Genomic DNA, 18,197 nt, shown 5'->3' with positions numbered 1-18,197 from the left:
GCAGGGAAACACCACGTTGTCCGCTTGTAGCAAACCCCATAAAAATCGGCATTCACTGCTCCTCGTAGCACCAAAGTCTAGGCACTGCAGGTCCACAGCATTAGTGGCGGGGCATCTCAGCGGCGAGGCACGCCGCAATTCATCTCCAAAAACCAAGTTGCCTTGCATTGAGACGCCAACACAGCAGAAAATATTGCCTTCCTTTTAATGAGCAGCAAGCACGTCGTGTTTCAGCCACCGCCAGCAAGCGCCAAACATGTTTCGGGCTCCTCGCCCTTTGTCAATGGCTGCATACACCGAGTCCTGACAGCTGAATGGACCCTTGATTATATACCCCGCCCATGTGGGACTTTTATTACAGTTGCATTCTGGGGTAAGTAGTCCAATGTTAATTTCACAATGGATGCTGTGCATGGATTCGTGTATCAAAATACTTCCCAAGTGGGTCGCATGGCAGGGAAACACCACGTTGTCCGCTTGTAGCAAACCCCATAAAAATCGGCATTCACTGCTCCTCGTAGCACCAAAGTCTAGGCACTGCAGGTCCACAGCATTAGTGGCGGGGCATCTCAGCGGCGAGGCACGCCGCAATTCATCTCCAAAAACCAAGTTGCCTTGCATTGAGACGCCAACACAGCAGAAAATATTGCCTTCCTTTTAATGAGCAGCAAGCACGTCGTGTTTCAGCCACCGCCAGCAAGCGCCAAACATGTTTCGGGCTCCTCGCCCTTTGTCAATGGCTGCATACACCGAGTCCTGACAGCTGAATGGACCCTTGATTATATACCCCGCCCATGTGGGACTTTTATTACAGTTGCATTCTGGGGTAAGTAGTCCAATGTTAATTTCACAATGGATGCTGTGCATGGATTCGTGTATCAAAATACTTCCCAAGTGGGTCGCATGGCAGGGAAACACCACGTTGTCCGCTTGTAGCAAACCCCATAAAAATCGGCATTCACTGCTCCTCGTAGCACCAAAGTCTAGGCACTGCAGGTCCACAGCATTAGTGGCGGGGCATCTCAGCGGCGAGGCACGCCGCAATTCATCTCCAAAAACCAAGTTGCCTTGCATTGAGACGCCAACACAGCAGAAAATATTGCCTTCCTTTTAATGAGCAGCAAGCACGTCGTGTTTCAGCCACCGCCAGCAAGCGCCAAACATGTTTCGGGCTCCTCGCCCTTTGTCAATGGCTGCATACACCGAGTCCTGACAGCTGAATGGACCCTTGATTATATACCCCGCCCATGTGGGACTTTTATTACAGTTGCATTCTGGGGTAAGTAGTCCAATGTTAATTTCACAATGGATGCTGTGCATGGATTCGTGTATCAAAATACTTCCCAAGTGGGTCGCATGGCAGGGAAACACCACGTTGTCCGCTTGTAGCAAACCCCATAAAAATCGGCATTCACTGCTCCTCGTAGCACCAAAGTCTAGGCACTGCAGGTCCACAGCATTAGTGGCGGGGCATCTCAGCGGCGAGGCACGCCGCAATTCATCTCCAAAAACCAAGTTGCCTTGCATTGAGACGCCAACACAGCAGAAAATATTGCCTTCCTTTTAATGAGCAGCAAGCACGTCGTGTTTCAGCCACCGCCAGCAAGCGCCAAACATGTTTCGGGCTCCTCGCCCTTTGTCAATGGCTGCATACACCGAGTCCTGACAGCTGAATGGACCCTTGATTATATACCCCGCCCATGTGGGACTTTTATTACAGTTGCATTCTGGGGTAAGTAGTCCAATGTTAATTTCACAATGGATGCTGTGCATGGATTCGTGTATCAAAATACTTCCCAAGTGGGTCGCATGGCAGGGAAACACCACGTTGTCCGCTTGTAGCAAACCCCATAAAAATCGGCATTCACTGCTCCTCGTAGCACCAAAGTCTAGGCACTGCAGGTCCACAGCATTAGTGGCGGGGCATCTCAGCGGCGAGGCACGCCGCAATTCATCTCCAAAAACCAAGTTGCCTTGCATTGAGACGCCAACACAGCAGAAAATATTGCCTTCCTTTTAATGAGCAGCAAGCACGTCGTGTTTCAGCCACCGCCAGCAAGCGCCAAACATGTTTCGGGCTCCTCGCCCTTTGTCAATGGCTGCATACACCGAGTCCTGACAGCTGAATGGACCCTTGATTATATACCCCGCCCATGTGGGACTTTTATTACAGTTGCATTCTGGGGTAAGTAGTCCAATGTTAATTTCACAATGGATGCTGTGCATGGATTCGTGTATCAAAATACTTCCCAAGTGGGTCGCATGGCAGGGAAACACCACGTTGTCCGCTTGTAGCAAACCCCATAAAAATCGGCATTCACTGCTCCTCGTAGCACCAAAGTCTAGGCACTGCAGGTCCACAGCATTAGTGGCGGGGCATCTCAGCGGCGAGGCACGCCGCAATTCATCTCCAAAAACCAAGTTGCCTTGCATTGAGACGCCAACACAGCAGAAAATATTGCCTTCCTTTTAATGAGCAGCAAGCACGTCGTGTTTCAGCCACCGCCAGCAAGCGCCAAACATGTTTCGGGCTCCTCGCCCTTTGTCAATGGCTGCATACACCGAGTCCTGACAGCTGAATGGACCCTTGATTATATACCCCGCCCATGTGGGACTTTTATTACAGTTGCATTCTGGGGTAAGTAGTCCAATGTTAATTTCACAATGGATGCTGTGCATGGATTCGTGTATCAAAATACTTCCCAAGTGGGTCGCATGGCAGGGAAACACCACGTTGTCCGCTTGTAGCAAACCCCATAAAAATCGGCATTCACTGCTCCTCGTAGCACCAAAGTCTAGGCACTGCAGGTCCACAGCATTAGTGGCGGGGCATCTCAGCGGCGAGGCACGCCGCAATTCATCTCCAAAAACCAAGTTGCCTTGCATTGAGACGCCAACACAGCAGAAAATATTGCCTTCCTTTTAATGAGCAGCAAGCATGTCGTGTTTCAGCCACCGCCAGCAAGCGCCAAACATGTTTCGGGCTCCTCGCCCTTTGTCAATGGCTGCATACACCGAGTCCTGACAGCTGAATGGACCCTTGATTATATACCCCGCCCATGTGGGACTTTTATTAAAGTTGCATTCTGGGGTAAGTAGTCCAATGTTAATTTCACAATGGATGCTGTGCATGGATTCGTGTATCAAAATACTTCCCAAGTGGGTCGCATGGCAGGGAAACACCACGTTGTCCGCTTGTAGCAAACCCCATAAAAATCGGCATTCACTGCTCCTCGTAGCACCAAAGTCTAGGCACTGCAGGTCCACAGCATTAGTGGCGGGGCATCTCAGCGGCGAGGCACGCCGCAATTCATCTCCAAAAACCAAGTTGCCTTGCATTGAGACGCCAACACAGCAGAAAATATTGCCTTCCTTTTAATGAGCAGCAAGCACGTCGTGTTTCAGCCACCGCCAGCAAGCGCCAAACATGTTTCGGGCTCCTCGCCCTTTGTCAATGGCTGCATACACCGAGTCCTGACAGCTGAATGGACCCTTGATTATATACCCCGCCCATGTGGGACTTTTATTACAGTTGCATTCTGGGGTAAGTAGTCCAATGTTAATTTCACAATGGATGCTGTGCATGGATTCGTGTATCAAAATACTTCCCAAGTGGGTCGCATGGCAGGGAAACACCACGTTGTCCGCTTGTAGCAAACCCCATAAAAATCGGCATTCACTGCTCCTCGTAGCACCAAAGTCTAGGCACTGCAGGTCCACAGCATTAGTGGCGGGGCATCTCAGCGGCGAGGCACGCCGCAATTCATCTCCAAAAACCAAGTTGCCTTGCATTGAGACGCCAACACAGCAGAAAATATTGCCTTCCTTTTAATGAGCAGCAAGCACGTCGTGTTTCAGCCACCGCCAGCAAGCGCCAAACATGTTTCGGGCTCCTCGCCCTTTGTCAATGGCTGCATACACCGAGTCCTGACAGCTGAATGGACCCTTGATTATATACCCCGCCCATGTGGGACTTTTATTACAGTTGCATTCTGGGGTAAGTAGTCCAATGTTAATTTCACAATGGATGCTGTGCATGGATTCGTGTATCAAAATACTTCCCAAGTGGGTCGCATGGCAGGGAAACACCACGTTGTCCGCTTGTAGCAAACCCCATAAAAATCGGCATTCACTGCTCCTCGTAGCACCAAAGTCTAGGCACTGCAGGTCCACAGCATTAGTGGCGGGGCATCTCAGCGGCGAGGCACGCCGCAATTCATCTCCAAAAACCAAGTTGCCTTGCATTGAGACGCCAACACAGCAGAAAATATTGCCTTCCTTTTAATGAGCAGCAAGCACGTCGTGTTTCAGCCACCGCCAGCAAGCGCCAAACATGTTTCGGGCTCCTCGCCCTTTGTCAATGGCTGCATACACCGAGTCCTGACAGCTGAATGGACCCTTGATTATATACCCCGCCCATGTGGGACTTTTATTACAGTTGCATTCTGGGGTAAGTAGTCCAATGTTAATTTCACAATGGATGCTGTGCATGGATTCGTGTATCAAAATACTTCCCAAGTGGGTCGCATGGCAGGGAAACACCACGTTGTCCGCTTGTAGCAAACCCCATAAAAATCGGCATTCACTGCTCCTCGTAGCACCAAAGTCTAGGCACTGCAGGTCCACAGCATTAGTGGCGGGGCATCTCAGCGGCGAGGCACGCCGCAATTCATCTCCAAAAACCAAGTTGCCTTGCATTGAGACGCCAACACAGCAGAAAATATTGCCTTCCTTTTAATGAGCAGCAAGCACGTCGTGTTTCAGCCACCGCCAGCAAGCGCCAAACATGTTTCGGGCTCCTCGCCCTTTGTCAATGGCTGCATACACCGAGTCCTGACAGCTGAATGGACCCTTGATTATATACCCCGCCCATGTGGGACTTTTATTACAGTTGCATTCTGGGGTAAGTAGTCCAATGTTAATTTCACAATGGATGCTGTGCATGGATTCGTGTATCAAAATACTTCCCAAGTGGGTCGCATGGCAGGGAAACACCACGTTGTCCGCTTGTAGCAAACCCCATAAAAATCGGCATTCACTGCTCCTCGTAGCACCAAAGTCTAGGCACTGCAGGTCCACAGCATTAGTGGCGGGGCATCTCAGCGGCGAGGCACGCCGCAATTCATCTCCAAAAACCAAGTTGCCTTGCATTGAGACGCCAACACAGCAGAAAATATTGCCTTCCTTTTAATGAGCAGCAAGCACGTCGTGTTTCAGCCACCGCCAGCAAGCGCCAAACATGTTTCGGGCTCCTCGCCCTTTGTCAATGGCTGCATACACCGAGTCCTGACAGCTGAATGGACCCTTGATTATATACCCCGCCCATGTGGGACTTTTATTACAGTTGCATTCTGGGGTAAGTAGTCCAATGTTAATTTCACAATGGATGCTGTGCATGGATTCGTGTATCAAAATACTTCCCAAGTGGGTCGCATGGCAGGGAAACACCACGTTGTCCGCTTGTAGCAAACCCCATAAAAATCGGCATTCACTGCTCCTCGTAGCACCAAAGTCTAGGCACTGCAGGTCCACAGCATTAGTGGCGGGGCATCTCAGCGGCGAGGCACGCCGCAATTCATCTCCAAAAACCAAGTTGCCTTGCATTGAGACGCCAACACAGCAGAAAATATTGCCTTCCTTTTAATGAGCAGCAAGCATGTCGTGTTTCAGCCACCGCCAGCAAGCGCCAAACATGTTTCGGGCTCCTCGCCCTTTGTCAATGGCTGCATACACCGAGTCCTGACAGCTGAATGGACCCTTGATTATATACCCCGCCCATGTGGGACTTTTATTAAAGTTGCATTCTGGGGTAAGTAGTCCAATGTTAATTTCACAATGGATGCTGTGCATGGATTCGTGTATCAAAATACTTCCCAAGTGGGTCGCATGGCAGGGAAACACCACGTTGTCCGCTTGTAGCAAACCCCATAAAAATCGGCATTCACTGCTCCTCGTAGCACCAAAGTCTAGGCACTGCAGGTCCACAGCATTAGTGGCGGGGCATCTCAGCGGCGAGGCACGCCGCAATTCATCTCCAAAAACCAAGTTGCCTTGCATTGAGACGCCAACACAGCAGAAAATATTGCCTTCCTTTTAATGAGCAGCAAGCACGTCGTGTTTCAGCCACCGCCAGCAAGCGCCAAACATGTTTCGGGCTCCTCGCCCTTTGTCAATGGCTGCATACACCGAGTCCTGACAGCTGAATGGACCCTTGATTATATACCCCGCCCATGTGGGACTTTTATTACAGTTGCATTCTGGGGTAAGTAGTCCAATGTTAATTTCACAATGGATGCTGTGCATGGATTCGTGTATCAAAATACTTCCCAAGTGGGTCGCATGGCAGGGAAACACCACGTTGTCCGCTTGTAGCAAACCCCATAAAAATCGGCATTCACTGCTCCTCGTAGCACCAAAGTCTAGGCACTGCAGGTCCACAGCATTAGTGGCGGGGCATCTCAGCGGCGAGGCACGCCGCAATTCATCTCCAAAAACCAAGTTGCCTTGCATTGAGACGCCAACACAGCAGAAAATATTGCCTTCCTTTTAATGAGCAGCAAGCACGTCGTGTTTCAGCCACCGCCAGCAAGCGCCAAACATGTTTCGGGCTCCTCGCCCTTTGTCAATGGCTGCATACACCGAGTCCTGACAGCTGAATGGACCCTTGATTATATACCCCGCCCATGTGGGACTTTTATTACAGTTGCATTCTGGGGTAAGTAGTCCAATGTTAATTTCACAATGGATGCTGTGCATGGATTCGTGTATCAAAATACTTCCCAAGTGGGTCGCATGGCAGGGAAACACCACGTTGTCCGCTTGTAGCAAACCCCATAAAAATCGGCATTCACTGCTCCTCGTAGCACCAAAGTCTAGGCACTGCAGGTCCACAGCATTAGTGGCGGGGCATCTCAGCGGCGAGGCACGCCGCAATTCATCTCCAAAAACCAAGTTGCCTTGCATTGAGACGCCAACACAGCATCACATCTGAGTTGGCGTTTCCTTGCAAGGCAACTTGTTTCTTTTTGGAATTGAATTGCGGCGATGCCTCGCCGCGGAGACGCCCCGCCACGAGCTGTGTGGTGCCTGCAGTGCCGTGAAGAATGGCGCTGCGTGGAGCTGTGAATGCCTGTTGCTGTGGGATAGTTAGTGGTGGACAACGCTGCGCTACTCTGCCACAGAACCCACTTTGGGATTGATTTTTGGCATACAAAGGACTACAAAGCAACCACTTGGTTTTTGGATGACTACTTACCCCAGAATGCATTGGCAAATTAACAGTCCCATGAGGGCGGGGTTTTACTCACAAAGTCGACACAGCTGCTTGAACTTTGGAATGCTGCCAGTGATCAAGGGCGTCGGCCCGAAACATGTTTGGCACAACTGTTGGCAGAGAGAACGTGTCGTGTTTGCTGCCCACAATAAATGAAGGTGAAATTCACATCTGAGTTGGCGTTTCCTTGCAAGGCAACTTGTTTCTTTTTGGAATTGAATTGCGGCGATGCCTCGCCGCGGAGACGCCCCGCCACGAGCTGTGTGGTGCCTGCAGTGCCGTGAAGAATGGCGCTGCGTGGAGCTGTGAATGCCTGTTGCTGTGGGATAGTCAGTGGTGGACAACGCTGCGCTACTCTGCCACAGAACCCACTTTGGGATTGATTTTTGGCATACAAAGGACTACAAAGCAACCACTTGGTTTTTGGATGACTACTTACCCCAGAATGCATTGGCAAATTAACAGTCCCATGAGGGCGGGGTTTTACTCACAAAGTCGACACAGCTGCTTGAACTTTGGAATGCTGCCAGTGATCAAGGGCGTCGGCCCGAAACATGTTTGGCACAACTGTTGGCAGAGAGAACGTGTCGTGTTTGCTGCCCACAATAAATGAAGGTGAAATTCACATCTGAGTTGGCGTTTCCTTGCAAGGCAACTTGTTTCTTTTTGGAATTGAATTGCGGCGATGCCTCGCCGCGGAGACGCCCCGCCACGAGCTGTGTGGTGCCTGCAGTGCCGTGAAGAATGGCGCTGCGTGGAGCTGTGAATGCCTGTTGCTGTGGGATAGTTAGTGGTGGACAACGCTGCGCTACTCTGCCACAGAACCCACTTTGGGATTGATTTTTGGCATACAAAGGACTACAAAGCAACCACTTGGTTTTTGGATGACTACTTACCCCAGAATGCATTGGCAAATTAACAGTCCCATGAGGGCGGGGTTTTACTCACAAAGTCGACACAGCTGCTTGAACTTTGGAATGCTGCCAGTGATCAAGGGCGTCGGCCCGAAACATGTTTGGCACAACTGTTGGCAGAGAGAACGTGTCGTGTTTGCTGCCCACAATAAATGAAGGTGAAATTCACATCTGAGTTGGCGTTTCCTTGCAAGGCAACTTGTTTCTTTTTGGAATTGAATTGCGGCGATGCCTCGCCGCGGAGACGCCCCGCCACGAGCTGTGTGGTGCCTGCAGTGCCGTGAAGAATGGCGCTGCGTGGAGCTGTGAATGCCTGTTGCTGTGGGATAGTTAGTGGTGGACAACGCTGCGCTACTCTGCCACAGAACCCACTTTGGGATTGATTTTTGGCATACAAAGGACTACAAAGCAACCACTTGGTTTTTGGATGACTACTTACCCCAGAATGCATTGGCAAATTAACAGTCCCATGAGGGCGGGGTTTTACTCACAAAGTCGACACAGCTGCTTGAACTTTGGAATGCTGCCAGTGATCAAGGGCGTCGGCCCGAAACATGTTTGGCACAACTGTTGGCAGAGAGAACGTGTCGTGTTTGCTGCCCACAATAAATGAAGGTGAAATTCACATCTGAGTTGGCGTTTCCTTGCAAGGCAACTTGTTTCTTTTTGGAATATATATATATATATATATATATATATATATATATATATATATATATATATATATATATTTCATACCCCAAATTCATAACAATTCAGAAAGACCACCGGGCAGACCGATTATTTCAGCACAGAACAGCCTTTTAGAGAATGCCTAACAATACATTGATTTCCAGATACAAGAACATGTACAGAAGTTACCATGCTATATAAAAAGGCACTGGAGATTTCATTGTAAAACTAAAGGATTTTACTTGGCAGAATAACTACTTGTTAGTGACACTGGATGTTATGTCATTATTCACCAGTATAAACCACAAAGATGGTTTACGAGTATTGGAATTTTATTTGGGGAGGAATTTGATTCATATGTCACAACACAATACAATGTTTGTGAACATGGTTAGTTTCTGTTTGAACAATAATACATTCATGTTTGACAAAACTTATTACCAACAAATGTGTGTTGTCACGATGGGTGCCAGCTTCTCCCCAGCTATGCGTGTTTACACATGCGCTGGTGGGAGGAGTTGGTAGTGGGCGACACTCACAGAATGTATATGGAAAACAATGAAATTGTGGTTACGTTTTATCAATGATTTATTTATTGTTTGGGACGGGAAACACACAAGTGCTACAGAATTTGTCTCAGCCATCAATATAAATGAACAATATTTGTGTTTTACAGCTGTTATCAGTGACAAATTGGTACATTTTTTAGATGTGGAGGTGTTTATAGAAGACAACAAAATAGAAACAAAAATATAATGCAAGGAGACTGCAGACAATTTAGTGCTACATTCATCAAGTTTCCATCCCCGATATCTGATAGAAAGCATTCCCTAGGGGGAAAAGCTTAGGTTAAAAAGAATTTGTAGCACCTCTCAAGATTTACATCAAGCACAACAGGCTAGCAAAAAGATGTTTGGCGTGTGGTTACTTAAAAAAAAATATTTTTTTAAAAAATAGATGCAGCCAAAACAAATAAGTCACAATGAAACACCGGGTGAATTAAGGATAATCTTGGCATACAAAAAACAAGAGAAAGCACTCAAGAACATTATGAGACACAATTGGCCAATAGTCTAAGTGCATCACTACCATATAAGCCATCCATTACCTACAGATGAGCCCCGTCCATGAGCAAATGACTGGTCACAAGTAGTCCTGAGACAACAGAACAGCACTCATGAATTTCACAACAAAATAGTTTTGTCAAATGCAAGAGTTGCAAAGCCTGCCAATATGGAATAAACAAGACAGCATACACTATACCATTTGGCAAAAGGGAATACAAAATCACCAAACCATTGCATTGCAAAACAGACTACGCAATATATGTGCTGGAGTGTTCCTGCAATTTAAAATATGTAGGTAGCACTAAATTGCAGGCTCACAAAAGGATGCTGCAGCACATATGAGCCATAGTAAATCAGGATCCTACGTACCCAGTGGCCCGCCATTTTAAGGAGACACATAAAAACAACCTGGAACATTTTAAATACTACCTAATAGACGCAGTGGTACTTAATAGAAGGGGCGGTGACAGAGAGGAAAGCCTCAGGAAATTAGAGACAAGATACATTTTAGATCTAGATTTTAGGGGGCCTCAACACAACAGAAGATCTGTTCACCTGTTTGTTCTAGAGTCTCTCCACTATGAATTTTAGACACTATACTGTCCAAAATGAGGATTTGATATGTAGAATGTTATACGTTTATAGATATGCCATTTCCACACTTGTGTATTCCAAGGGTACAGACATATGTATTTGTGCGTTCGACGTATTTAAATGAGAATTGAACTAAACCAATCCTTGCAACAACTGATCCGTTTGCTGCCATACCTGGCTAAACCATATAAACAGTGGGTTTTTAGATATCAGCACTCGAGCACTTTATCATTAAAACAGATAACAGACACTGATTAGAGGTTTTTTGCACTTAATATATTTGCACTTGGTTCCGTTTATGACAACATAGGCAGGATTTACAATTACAGCTCATTGAGAATTACAAATCAGCAACACATACATACATATTCTAAAAAATAAAAGGGTGGATTTGAGGAATGCTTAATGCAGAAATCTAGGAAACACACATTCCTACAAATCCACACCAGGCATTTGTTGTATTTATTGAGATACTTTTATCCAGAAATGCATTTTAAATACTTGTCATTGATGTGATTCAACTTTAAATTTGAATTCATAATTTTAAATGGTGGAAAGCCACGAGTCTGCTGTTTACACACTATAAACCCCATTTAGTAAATCTTCAATGTCTATGCTGAATTATTTTGGAAGCTATGTACTTACCACTTTAAAAAGAAAAGAATGAAGGCAGCGTTTGTCATGTGATCAAGTTCCCGCCGGACCGAAACGTGTAATGGCCGATCAATAAGGAAGATACTCCAATTGCACAGTGTATATATATATATATACACACATATACATACACACACACACACACACACACACACACACACACACACTTTTTACAGAACTTTCAGGACCTTTCTAAGTGAAAAGACCTAGCCAAGAACAGCTGACAATACTAGACATAGAACTCTGCACACCTGGCATAACGAAGATGAGTAACTGTACAGGACTTAATGAAAAGAAGATAGAATGACAGATCACTAGACCTAATGCCTAATGTGATGAATCGGAGAACAGCAGACCTTTCAAGTAAAAAATGTATTTCACAGTGTGAGAAGAGGGAGGCGTCCCATGCCTAGGAGGCCCTTATATCCCCTCTTCACACCTCAGAAAACAAGCATTTGCAATGCAATAGGTCTCGCAGCATTCAAGTTTGAGTTATTGGCATTGTATAAGACAATGTGTTGCATGAATTTTTTTGCAAACTCTGTATTGGCTGGTGGTGTTTGTGCCCGCTGAAAGCGTGCACTAACAACTTATGGTGTCTGTGCCTGGTGAAAGTGTGCACTGACGGCTGGTGGTGTGTGCCTGGTGAAAGGGTGCACTGGCGGCTGGTGGTTTTTGTGCCCGTTGAAAGCGTGCACTGACGGCTGGTGGTGTTTGTGCCGGGTGAAAGCGTGCACTGATGACTTATGGTGTTTGTGCCTGTTGAAAGTGTGCACTGACGGCCGGTGGTGTGTATGCCTGATGAAAGCGTGTACTGATGGCTAGTGGTGTGTGTGTGCCTGTTGAAAGTGTGCACTGATGGCTGGTGGTGTGTGTGCCTGGTGGAAGTGTGCACTGCCAGCTGGTGGCGTGTGTGCCTGGCGGAAGCGTGTACTGACGACTTGTGGTGTATGTGCCTGGTGAAAGCGTGCACTGACGGCTGATGAGGTGTGCCTTGTGAAAGTGTGCACATGACGGTTGGTGGTGTGTGTGCCTGGTGAAAGCGTGCACTGACGTCTGGTGCTGTGTGTGTGTGTGGTGGAAGCGTGCATTGATCGCTGGTGGTGTTTGTGCCCCGCGAAAGTGTGCACTGAAGGCTGATGGTGTGTATGAAGGAAGCGTGCACTGAAGGCTGTTGGGGTGTTTGCGTGGTGGAAAAGTGTGCACTGACATTTGTTGGTAGGCGGATATGTAGACACAAACGATAGCCAATTGAGTCTCGAGGTAGCAGGGATAGTAGGGACCCTCCCTGCCGCCTGCACTATCTAAAGAAGAGGTGGAGCGCAGTCCATCGATGTAAGAAGGATCAAGTGCTCAAATTAGCCCCTACAGCATTGCTCGTCGAGACCTAAAAAACGACCACTTTCAAAGGACATCTCAGTAAAGTGCTATAAAGTGCCCTATTAACAGCAAAACTGCCACGAGTTAAAGAAATACATTTTTTGAACTCTGAAGAAAGTTTGTAATATGTTAAGTAAGCTGTAAACGCCACGAGACCTAAAAATGGGAGGACAGCACATCCAGAGTAAAAAAAAAAAAAAGGGAGGTTCCTGAACCTTGGCCAATCAAGTCTCCTGACGTTGTTGTCGAAAGAACATGTAAATTTTCCTCTTACATGTTCAGCGGATGAGAGGACACAGAATTGACGACGTGCTGTGCAGAAACATTAAATTAGTGTTTATGTTTTGAAAAACAGCCGCTAACCAGAGTAGATTTTATAAAGCGTTTCCACGGTTTCTGTTAATTCACGGGCTGGCGATTCCGACATTACATGTGCAACAAGGTCACGAATATTCTGCAAATATATATTCCACGTGAAATATGCATAACCTATAAGGTACTAGCCCTGCACAAGGATTCCTAGGGGCGAGTAGTAATTGAATTCTAAATTTAGTTAAAGCTAGAGCAATTTATTTTTGATTAAACATATGTATGCTTGTTCACGAGCATTGCAGGTTAGCCAGGAGCACTTTGCATGCTGGGCCTTGTAGTTTCTATTTACACAGAGTAACCAGAAACTGTAGGCGAGAGTGCTTGCTGTGCGCAACAGGTGTCTTGAAACGCCTGGCTAGATACAATATAACACGCCGGGAAAGAAGAGACGCAGTGGTGGTTTTCTGGTGTTACTACATCAAAAATACGTGACTCATGATTTCATTATCTTACTGGACCATGAAAACACCTGTCGAATAGGAGTACAGTGATCATATGTAGCATGAAAACAGTGAAGGTAGTCTGCAGAGCATACTTCAGCAGGAGCAGGTTATGTTACTATTGTACTCTTGTGATTAAAAGTCTCTTAATCTATGCAGGACTGGCTTTCTTTTGTTTTTAGACCGTCGGCTGACAATAGTGAAATATTTACTAAGATGTATCGAAAAACAAGCATCTTTGGGACATTTCCCACAGTAAAGTGCCTGTGCACAGAATCGCGCATGTGTTTTTATCCCTTTGGCACTTCAGAAGCAGCCGGCTTACAACAAAAACACACTTGTCATTTTTGGGCGGGCTGATCTCTCACCTTATCCTTGGTTTTCACGTACCTCTGGGCAGCCTGCTGCGTGAAGTCCCCCACCGTTAGCTGGCCATCCTTGCAGGGCACCACGATCAGCGTCCTCCCGAAGGAGACTGTCACCTTCATGGCTCCGTCAGGAGGAGAGGAGCCCGGGGATCATTAGGGAGGTCTCGGAGAGACTCTAGAGGGGGCTGGAGGTGACAGTGGAGGGAAAGTGCACCAGGATGAAGAGGCTGAGTACCGTGCGGGGGAGGGGGTGTACGCTACAGGTGAGGGACTGCACGAGGGGTTGGTCTGCACATACTACGAGCCTGTTATAATGAATGCAGCTGGCGGCACTAGGCGCTATAGATACATACACATCTGTTGTAGTGGTAATCAGAGTCACTCATACTCACAAGAGGGACTGCACCAAGCGGTTGGTCTGCAGGGCCTCGGCCAGCAGCCGCACCCGCTCCAGGCTGCCCACCACCCCCAGGTTGAGGTTGAGCAAGGTCAGGGAGTGGGACTCGGCCAGGCCCCGGCAGACGCGCCCGAAGTCCCGGTCGGAGAGGTGGCAGCCCCACAGCGAGAGCAGGCGCACCGAGTTCTCCCGCAGGCTGTCCACCACGTCCTTCACCTCGGCGCTAGACAGGCTCTCCCCGGAGATGGGCAGCATCTTCAGGGGGTCCGGGCTCCTGCGGCGGAGATCCGGGTGCAGCCCGCGGGTCACAGGCTCGGTTCCTGGGAAGCTAGATCAGTGGGTTATGCACCTGGGGCGGCGACCCGGGGTCAGGGGGTCCAATTTTACGATGATGCTGGTCCAGTGGAGGAATGCACCCGAGGGGAAATCAAAGCGACATGCAGTTCAAATTCCAATATGAAAGGCTAGTGGGTTAATGCACCTGCCACTGGGAGGTCCGAGTGCAATGTGCAGGTCTTAGCTTTGAGTGCCCTGAGGGGGTTCAAAAGTGTTGGTGTAAATCGAGAGTGCCAGCTGCAGAAATGGTGCACCATTTACGGGCCCAGGGCAAGCAGGGTAGTTCGGCAGGTTTGGAGCTTGCAGTAACAGCTCCCAGGTTTCCACTACAGTCAGATTGCACAGCTGTTCACCGCAGAGGTCTGAATGCAACCTGTATATTAATGCCGGTCCAGGTAAGATAGCAGAGTGGGTTCTGTACCCAATGCGGCCCTCTGTTTGCGAACTACTGGTAGAAAATTCCAATTCAGATAGCTGAGCGGGTTGATGCATGGACTGCGCAGATCTGGGTAAAATGCCGGTCCTAGGTTCGAATTCCAGTAAAACAGCTGAATGAGCGCAGGGCCTGCAGTGCAAATCTGAGGGTCCCCTGCAGGTCACTGGTGGGAGTGCGTTCCTGGGCGCTTACTCTGTTGAGGCGTGTGGGGGTGGTATTGTGGAGGGGTCACAGAGGTCAGGGGAGGGCTCTATGCAGCGGCGGAAGAGGGGTTGCTGCGGCAACAGGTGGGTGTTGTACTATTGGGAATGGTGGATGCTGGGGTGGGGGTGATTTGGGGTGTCAGGGCTGCGGCACTGGGGGGCTAGCGAGGACAGATGAAGGGGCAGCGAGTGCCCCAGTGGCTGAGAGGTTGCTATGGCAGCGGGTGGGTGCCAGCGGATGGTGGTTTCGGATGCTGGGCTACGGGGGTGGGGGGAGAAGCTGTAAGAGGATACAAGGGGGCCAGGGAAAGGTAATTTCTAGGACAAACGAGGTCCCTTGGGGGCAAGGTGGAAGCCGTGGGTGTGTTATGGTATGGTGAGGGTACGTGCTGGGGCTCAAGGAAGGAGTGGGGGCTGGGGCAGCAGGGGGTGCTTTGCTGCAGCGGGAGGGGGGCTGCTGCTGGGGCAGCGGGTGCCCTGAAGGCTCCTGGGGAGGCTGATGCCAGGCTCTGCTCGCTCGGTCAGGGTGGCAGCGCCGCCATTAATCACCAGCAGCTTCCCTGGCAGTGATGGGGAACCAGGACGGGGGCGTGAGTGTGCGTGGAGGGGGCTCCCTCCTCTTATGCCGGCCGAGGCGATCCGTCCAGAGAGTGAGCGATCCTGCGCCCGATAGCTTCTTCTGAGAGAAAACAGGTGCCTTTTAAAGCGCCAATGGACAGCTCCGCTTTTCGTGGGCGCTATAGAAATCATTAACAAGCCGAGTATCGGCAACAACGTTGTGATTACATATCTATTTCAAAAGAAGAAATCATTTTCTCATACAGCTTCCTTACTGAAGGAGTCTTCCAAACGCGTTTGTTGCGCTGGTAATAAAAACATTGGTAAACTGCCCCTGCGAGTGCTGTTCTCTTTCCATAGCGGCTGAAGGAGTTTTAAAGCAGTTCTTTTTTGCCTGAAAGTGAAACGAGACGCTATCGCAGCGAGCCCTAACAAACCTTACGTGGGGCGGGACTTCCGCCTTCGGAAGCCTGCGCACGCGCCCACGGATGGCCAGAGAAGCAATGCTGGTGACGCAGGGCTCCCATGCCCGAGGGAGAGCCCTGCGGAGTCTGCAGAAGTCCAGAATGCCGGTAAGTGGGGCTTAGTTGGAGGGGGGTGGGGGTGCGCTTGTGTGTGTGTGCGCTTGTGTGTGTATGTGTGCTCCGGCGTGTGTGCAGCGGCAGTCTCTGTATGTGTGCGTGCGTGTGTGTAGGTGCGCTCGTGTGTGTGGGTCTCTGTTTGTGCGCATGCGTGCAGGGGGAGGTGTGGCTGTGTGGTACAGCTTTCCAGGAGAGGAGACAAGAGCTGGCCACATCGAGCGCGTGCGCGTGGCCCGCTCAATTCCGAGCGCGCGGCCAGCTCCTGTCCCCTCTCCTGGAAAGAAGAATCCATAACAATAGGTCTCTGGCGAGACCACGCTTTGCGCGGTTCAACGCCACGAGACCTAAAGAAGAAGCTTATTGAGACTGCTGCAGATTTCCCTTAACGAACATTGCCTGATCAGACGCTCAAAAGGCGAGCTAGAAACGTTTTGAGTGCAGTGGTTTCCAACTTGTCTACCCTGCCACTGTGTTATATCGGCTCCTCTCCGGGTGACAGTGTTAAAGGAGCCGATATAGCGTGAGGCAGGGTGGTGAGTTGCCATATCTGCCAGGAGCTATATGAACAAGTAGGATACACACCTAGTGATACTTGAAAAATAAACAAAGTTAAACGATGAGCAGATACCAAATAGGTGGCCACAAACTGGAAAGAGACAGCCAAACAATGAAATCTGAGAGTTAGAAGATATGTAAGCAAAGCAATATGGATCGTCAGTACCCAGTCTCTGCCCCCACTGCACAAGTTCTCCTCTCTATGTCCAGGACAACCTGGCAGCCTTTAGTTAACTTCTGCTATACTAGTTAAGGGTTCTCCCGGTTGCACTTCCTCTGCATTAGTATATCTGCAGTCCAAGCAATCATGCCCAGTCCCTCCTGTCAGAGTCCTGCATCAGGACAGACACTACTGCCAGATGTCAGCCTCTGCTCTCGGAGTTGCCTGCTTCCCGGGTTGTCCACCCATAAATGGCATAGAGCAGCATGTGCCCAGTCTGTGTGATGATCATGTCAGATCTAACTTAGCCCGTCTCCCTTTCTGAACTCGTTGACATTTAGGCTACTTCCTAGATCAGTGACAGCTGCTATCTCTATATGTCTCTGTACCTGGTGGACTGTGCCTCCTCTTTCGCGAGTTTCCAGACGACTCGCCCCCGCTGGCCCGCTCATAGAAGCCCAAGGTCTCGGTGCGGGCAGGGGCGCTGTGGGGTCTGCGTGGCTGCCTCTCCGCTTCCTCTTCTAGACTGTCTCCGTTAGGCTCAGCTGTGCTGCCTACAGCCGCAGCCATCTTGCGCGCTCCGCAACACAACAAACCTTAAAGCAGGTGCAGTGTCAGGCCGCCTCACGCCGTTGCGTCATCATTACGGGACCACTAGAAACGGATGTCAAACCGAAAGACATGAAACATCTGTCCAGGCTGAGCTGCACACATTCGGCTTTTCAACGCGCCATTGTGGAGTGGTGGCCTTTCTGCAAAAATCCATACAGAAACAAAGGATGTAACATGTATAAGAAGAATATCGAAACTCGTCAGACAAAGTTCCTATTCCGATGTTTTTGGCAATCATTTCAATATAATTAAATATAAAAGTACAAAGGGCAATGAGTTAAAAAGGTGCTACCATGTTTCTTTGACAAATATATATTTTTTAAATATATATTTAGATTGCTTCATTAGCTGGTTTACCATTGTTTCTTTTGCAAAAAAATTTTTTGTATGAAGAACAATGACTTTTTCCTTTTTAAGCATGGCGTCACGAAAATTATGCGTGATGGCGGTGTTAGTCTATTAAGTCGCTCATCTTCGCTGCTTGGAAGTTGGTACATTTTGCTGCTGCTCTAGTGATTTGCGAGTCTTGCGTGTTCTCATAACCTGTCAGACGCTCATGAAAAGTTTCACATCGTCGTTGATAGTTATTTGCCTTGTGTAATCTTGTTTTAGTAATTCGGTGTTA

At 48.7% G+C, this 18,197-nt stretch overlaps 1 protein-coding gene across 1 annotated transcript in view; it reads right to left on the bottom strand.

The window, feature by feature from the left end:
• The window catches only part of TAPT1 (transmembrane anterior posterior transformation 1), a 514,105-nt gene extending 496,487 nt beyond the window's left edge, over nucleotides 1–17,618 (bottom strand). The window contains exon 1 of the mRNA XM_086964058.1: nucleotides 17,350–17,618. Within this exon, the coding sequence (XP_086820184.1) occupies nucleotides 17,350–17,530 (181 nt within the window). The 5' untranslated portion in view covers nucleotides 17,531–17,618. The remainder of the gene's footprint in view (nucleotides 1–17,349) is intronic.
• Between the last annotated feature and the right edge of the window lie 579 nt (nucleotides 17,619–18,197).

This window comes from Lissotriton vulgaris, chromosome 3_2 (assembly GCF_964263255.1).
Source record: "Lissotriton vulgaris chromosome 3_2, aLisVul1.2, whole genome shotgun sequence".
NCBI classification, from domain to species: Eukaryota; Metazoa; Chordata; class Amphibia; order Caudata; family Salamandridae; genus Lissotriton; species Lissotriton vulgaris.
Note: the sequence above shows the minus strand (reverse complement) of the source record. Positions and strands in the feature narration are given on the sequence as shown.